The sequence below is a fragment of the Orycteropus afer genome, unplaced genomic scaffold, assembly GCF_000298275.1.
Source record: "Orycteropus afer afer isolate SDZICR_OR568_19922 unplaced genomic scaffold, OryAfe1.0 scaffold00244, whole genome shotgun sequence".
Classification (NCBI taxonomy): Eukaryota; Metazoa; Chordata; class Mammalia; order Tubulidentata; family Orycteropodidae; genus Orycteropus; species Orycteropus afer.
Window position 1 is genome coordinate 300,812 of NW_006921831.1, and position 6,069 is coordinate 306,880.

The window sequence follows — 6,069 nt, forward strand, 5'->3', positions numbered from 1 at the left end:
GTCCTCCGTGGTCACTATGAATTGGAATCTGCGGCACCCAGTGGCGACCGCAAGCACTTGTGTCTGGCTTGTCTGCTTGTCAGGTGGCCGGACAGCTCCACCTGCCCACATGTTCTCCCGAGTGCAGTGGTCCACCCCGCCTTCTGCAGCTGTGGTCTGTGTGCTGTAGCCTGTTTACAAATGCAGTTGTGTGGTGTGTGGGCCTGGGAGCCACCCAGCCACCAGCGGCAGTGCAGAGCCTCACAGAGACTGGGAGGAGAGCTGGGCACCAAGTCCCAGACCCTGGGCGGCATATTCCCCACAGAACACACAGTGGGCAGTCTTACTCCAGGCTTTAAGCTCAACAGGGTTGGAGCCCGGTGTTCCCAAGGCCTTGCACCTGGACGCTGGCGCCCTCTGGCAGGGGCAGGAGCAGGGGCTGCCTTGGTAGACAGCTTTGGGTCGTGCAGATGCAAGCCCATGTGGAGGAGGTCAAGGGCCCAGGTCCGCCAAGCCACCTGGTCCCCCCGTTTATGGTGGCCTCAGGCTCTGGATGGCCGTGTGTCGTGGAAGACTGGGCTCCCCAAGACACAGGGCCGGATGGAGTTCAGAGCTGGTGCTTCTAGAAATCTTGGGAATGGCTGGCATTGGGCGAGGACCCTCCAGGAGTCTGTTGAGCCGCTCTGCCCTCCTGTCTCACGCAGGACTGCCTGCGGGCCTGCCAGGAGCAGATCGAGGCCTTGCTGGAGTCAAGCCTGCGCCAGGCCCAGCAGCAGAGCCTGGACCCCAAGGCGGCCGAGGAGGAGGAAGAGGAGGAAGAGGTGGATCTGGCCTGCACCCCCACCGACGTGCGGGACGTGAACATCTGAGGGCACCGAGCGGACGCCACCCGACGCCACCGCCGGCGAGCGGAGCGGCCAGCACCCCACCAGGAGGGAGGGCACCTCTCCCGGGAAGGAGCGGCCCGGTGCTGCCCCGACGGCATCTTTTCCGGAATATTCCGCTACCAGAAGGAAAGCCTCATTCTCTTTTTATTTTTTTCTTTTTGTCTTTTTTTTCCTTTGCTCTTTCTCCCTGCCGTCTATGACTTAAGCAAAAGAAAAAAAAAAAAAAAGTTAACCCCAAAAAACGGTCTTAAAAAAAGAGAGAGAGAGAAAATAGATCTTTGCATAACCCTGAGTGGGGGAGGGGCCCGTGCCACAGCAGTAGAGGGTCCCCTACCCCAGTAATCAACTAGTTTTTCTATTAATGGGTTTTATGTCTCTGTTGTAAGATTAGGTATTAACACAAAGGAATTTTTCCCGGGAGGATTAGATTTGATTCTTGACATCTTTTAAAAAGAAAAAAAAGGCATAAAAACATTTAAAAAATAAATGAATAAGAAATAGCCAGCCAGCCCTTTGTGAAGTAGAAGGTTGTAGGTAGGCAGACGTGTTCCCGTGCTTCTCCTGAAGACAGCTTTACCGCGGTTCTAGGCATTTCTGTATCGCTTGCCCATGCATGTAGTCACTTTAAAGACGTGTTGTGTGTTTCTCGTGTGTTTCTTAGGTAGGCTCGTAACATCTTCACATTATCCGTGACTGCTGGAACCCCTCGGTTAGTCCCCCCCATGCTGTCTAAGAGAAGACAAAATAGCGACATAATATATTCTATTTTTATAATCTTCCTATTTTTGTAGTTAACCTGTTGATGAAATGCTGGTTTTTAACTCGAGAGACTTGTAGTCTGCACACAGCCAGGTTAAATCCACAGCTACTAGTTTGGGGTTTTGTTTTTTTGGTTCCCCTTTCCCTCTCGAATATTCTAAAACCATTCCATTTCCAAGCACTTTCAGTCCATTAGTTTTAGGGGATATCTGTTGATTTTGTGTGCGGGGATGGGGGCGATTTTTTTTTTTTTTTTTTTTTTAAATGGAATGGTTTGGAAATACTCGCATGCTTGGGTGCAAACAGGATCGGAAAGCAAGTGCTTGTCACTAGGGGGTTTGCAGAAAGGGGTGTTTTTGAAGGCTATGTTTCGGTCAGGAGCTCTGGTGGATTAGTGGTTACCAAAAGGTCAGGGGTTCAAAGCCACCAGCCACTCTGCGGGAGAAAGATGAGGCAGTCTGCTTCCGTAAAGATTGACAGCCTTGGAAACCCTCTGGGACAGTTCTACTCTGTCCTCTAGGGGCGCTGTGAGTCGGAATCGACTCAATGGCACTGGGTTTGGGTTTGGGTTTGTTTTTGGTTTCGGTCAAGTGAGAAAAAAGCAAGAATTTCATCCTCATTTTGCCAGGGTCCATTCCTTTCCTTTTCTGTAGACAAGTTGAAGTTGAGACATCCTTTGGTGCCAACTGGTGTTTGAAAGTAGGGACCTTAAAGGTTAACCTAGAGAACACGTAGTTTAAGGATTATCTTTAGATGTTTTACAACTGAAGGTTTTTAAACACTAAAGTATATAATTTATAGTTAAGGCTAAAAAAGAATATTTATTGAGGATGTTCGCAAGGCCAGTATGATTTATAAAGTAATGCAATCTCCCCTTGATTTAACGCGTACACACACAAACCTTCCCGCCTTGGGTGTTGCTGATTAATTAGTTTGTGAAAGAGAAGGTCCTTTTCATAGACGAGGAAGAGCAAAGCCACACACAGATACTGATTCGGCCAGTTGGGTGTTTCTTTCTCAAAGTGGTCGGACGTGAGAGAGATGAGTTATGTGAGAAGTTAACGCGTTGGAAAGGAGTCGGGGGCCCCCGTTGACGGACTTGGAACGCGTCCCGTTCCGAGGCAGCCCTACCCCAGCCCCCTCTTTTCTGGAGAGAGTTTGGCGATCAGACAATTTGCACATCTCGGTGACGTATCTTGTGATTACCGTGCAGGAAGTGTTGGAGGGAGGTGGCGGGAGCGTTGAGGCGGGTGCTTGAGCGCAGGACGGGAGGTGGACGTGCACAGGGCGGGCACAGCCATCGGGGCCTGGGAGGCAGCCTCGTGTCCTCACCGCGCTGCTAAGGATGGCTTGCTGGCGTTCCCGGCGTGGTTTGGAAACAGATTCACGTAGCTTCTCTGTCTTTTTCACATTGTTTTGCTGCTACTGGAGAATCAGCTGTTTTGTTTTACGATGTCATTGACTGCCATGTTCTAGGGTTTTAATTTTCCCATAGACAATTGTATTACAGATGCCTTTTTTTTTTTGTAGGTTTTTTTTTTAATGTGATCAATATGTGATTATTGCTCTATTCCAAAAAAAAAAAAAATGGTTCCTATTCACATACCTCATGCTTCACTCAGCCATGTGTAGGGCCAGGCGGCCTCCCGCTTCAGCAGACGCGTGGGCAGACAGTGGGGGTCGGCAGGCCGCGCCCGCGTTCTCTCCCCAGCGCCTGCCACGCTGGACCTTTCCCCTGACCTGGGATGTGCCATCGTGTTGGTATCCTTTGCATTTGGCTGCGGACGTTTCACTGGTGCTCTGACAGTCTGTCTGAGGCACCGCCCGGGTGCAGGGCCTGACACAGCTGGAGGAACTTCGGGGCTTGGCTTCAGTTGAGGGCATGTCTGGTCTGTGAGGACATACTTGTGTCTCTCTGTTCGGATGACAGCGCGATGCTAATTTAAAGAGACTCCAGATCTCAATGAAGCCAGCTGAGGGCTCCAGGGGCCCAAACCAAAAGGGTTGGGGCGCTGGTGGGCCCGTGAGGCTGGGAGCCTGCCGGCCCCTCCAGGAAGACTGCTCATGCTTACCTCAACCACCCAGCCGGGGCTTCTGTGAACCAAACAATCCTTGAGGGACTGTTTGTGTGCAGTGGCGGGCACAGGGCGAGGCGACGCCTTGAACGCTGTGCGGACCAAGCCCACGGCTGGGGGCAGGTCCTGGGAGTGAGTCCCGTGTCTGTAAGGGCCTGGGTCTGCGCACGTTTCTGTGTCATGGTTGGTGGCGGCGGATGCCGCGGGGCCGCACGCCCACCACTTCCCACCGCGGTCATGTAACCGGCATGTTTCATGAAAGCAAAAGACAAACGTGAAAAGTCTGGAAATAAAATTGGTAAAACCCCCGTGTGGCCTGCCTGCTCGTCTCCTTGGGCCGGCGGGAAGCTGAGGTTGAGGGCTGGCCCGGGCTCTCTGTGCTGTAGGCCGTCCACACCTGCCAAGTGATTTCAGCATCCCTGGCCTCCACGCATCAGATGCCACCAGCACCCTGCCTGCCCAGCGTGACAGCCAAAAATGCCTCTAGGCATTGCCCAGTGTTCCCTGGGGGCGGGGAGCAGAACCTCCCTGGTTGAGAACCACTGCTGTGAGACAAAGTGTGACCCTCACCCAGCTGGGGGTGGGAGGTCCCAGGAATGTCCCTGCCACTGGCCAGTGCCTGATCACTGACCCCACCACGAACACAGTAGCTCCTGGCCTTGGTGATGAAAGTGTCCCACCCACGTTCCTCCCAGAGTGCTCTCCTAGGCTGTTTTCAGAGAAAAGTAAGGGTTGTGTCTGTAACCCCTTCTTGTGTAAACTGCCATTTGCTGGTGGTGAACCACGGCCTGGTGTGGCCGTACTCGGGAGCACAGAGCACGGCATGGGAGCCAGGAGTGGGCACGGGGCGTCTGATGGACACCTGGGCACCCCCTGGGTTCGGTGCCCACAACAGGTCTGTCTTCTTCATCCCAGGCTTGAAGGGGCAGTGACCGGCACTGGGAAAGGCGCCAGCAGGCTTTGGCTCTGCTCCTTGAGACCCCAGCACCGAGGGCTCCCAGCCCTCCAGGAGCCCAGCCCGAGGGAGCTTGCTTGTGGGACCCCAGCTTCGCGACCTTGGGGATTTGGGTCTGTGCCTCTTCTCAGAGCCTTGGGGGTCCTCTCTGAAACACAGGGCTAATTTGTCTGCACCCCACCGAACTGGGGGAGAATTGCATGTGTCCACAGACAAAGTGGGGCCCAGGCCACGTGCCCAGGGTGGTGCGGCTTGTGGGCCAAGATCCGTTGGCGTCCAACACTTAGAAGTACCTGCTGTGACCGCCCTGCTCCGGAGGGGCCTTCTTAGGGGGGTGCTGAAGATCCTGCACATGCGTGTGTGCGTGCGTGCGTGCCTGTGTGTCGGCACGCATGCCCGTGAAGGCTGCTGTGGGGTTCTGGCTGCTCCATCACAGCGTGATGATGACCTCTGGCCTTTGAGGAACTGCTGAGATGCCCTGGGACCTGGCTGTGAACTTCCAGAAACCCCATCACGCAGATGAGGACCCCACTAGCTGTGCTGTGTCCACCCCACCCTCTGCCAGAACCCTCCAGGGGCTTCCTGCTGGAAAAGCCCACACCCCACTTCTCTGACACCCAACTGCGGAGATCCATCTGTTCCCTCTACCCTGACCCCCAGCTGCACGTGAGGCACCTCCTCCCAGCCCCAACCCCCCAGAGCCACATCAGCATTCTCAAAGGAAAAGACACCGTCCTTGACGGCCGCGAGCTCGGGGGTCCCCACGGCACCCTGCCCCCTGACCTGCTGGCTGCAGAGTTGGGGCCCTCTCTCTCTACACCCTCACGATACCAGCCGTGAGCTCAGGGGTCCCCATGGCACCCCCCCTTCTGAACTACTGGCTGCAAATGCAGGGTTCTCGCTACACCTTAGGATGCCACCTGTACGCTCAAGGTCTCCATGGCACCCTCACTTCTGACCTGCTGGCTACAAGTTGGGGCCCCCTCTACCCCCTCAGGATACCAGCCATAAGCTCAGGGGCCCCAGCCCCCCTCACCTCTTACCTGCCAGCTCTGATTACCCTCTTGGTCTCCACAATCGACTAGAACGACTCACAGACAGGGCCGTGTTTAGGGTTATCAGTTCATCTTTGCAAAAAAGGGCACGAACACAGAGACTCAGACAAGTCTGGGAGGGCTCCCGACGCAGGGCCTGCCCCAAAGCCCACCCCGCAACTGACGCGTTCCGTCCCATAGCATCACTAGCAGGTGACACTGTCAGAGGACCGGACAGCAAAAGGACTCTAAAATTACGTGCAGTGTTTCAGCTGAAATTTGTTATTTTTTATAAAACAATGCCTCTGCAGTCAGTTACAACAACAAAAACGTTCAGAAGCCCAGCTTACGTGTATCAATACACCTACAGGGCTAACCCT

At 54.4% G+C, this 6,069-nt stretch overlaps 1 protein-coding gene across 1 annotated transcript in view; it reads left to right on the plus strand.

Annotated features, from left to right (window-relative positions):
- CCND1 (cyclin D1) overlaps window positions 1-848 on the plus strand; it is a 10,739-nt gene extending 9,891 nt beyond the window's left edge. Inside the window, exon 5 of the mRNA XM_007949265.2 lies at window positions 684-848. Coding sequence (XP_007947456.1) covers window positions 684-848 — 165 coding nt within the window. The remainder of the gene's footprint in view (window positions 1-683) is intronic.
- Window positions 849-6,069: the final 5,221 nt, after the last annotated feature.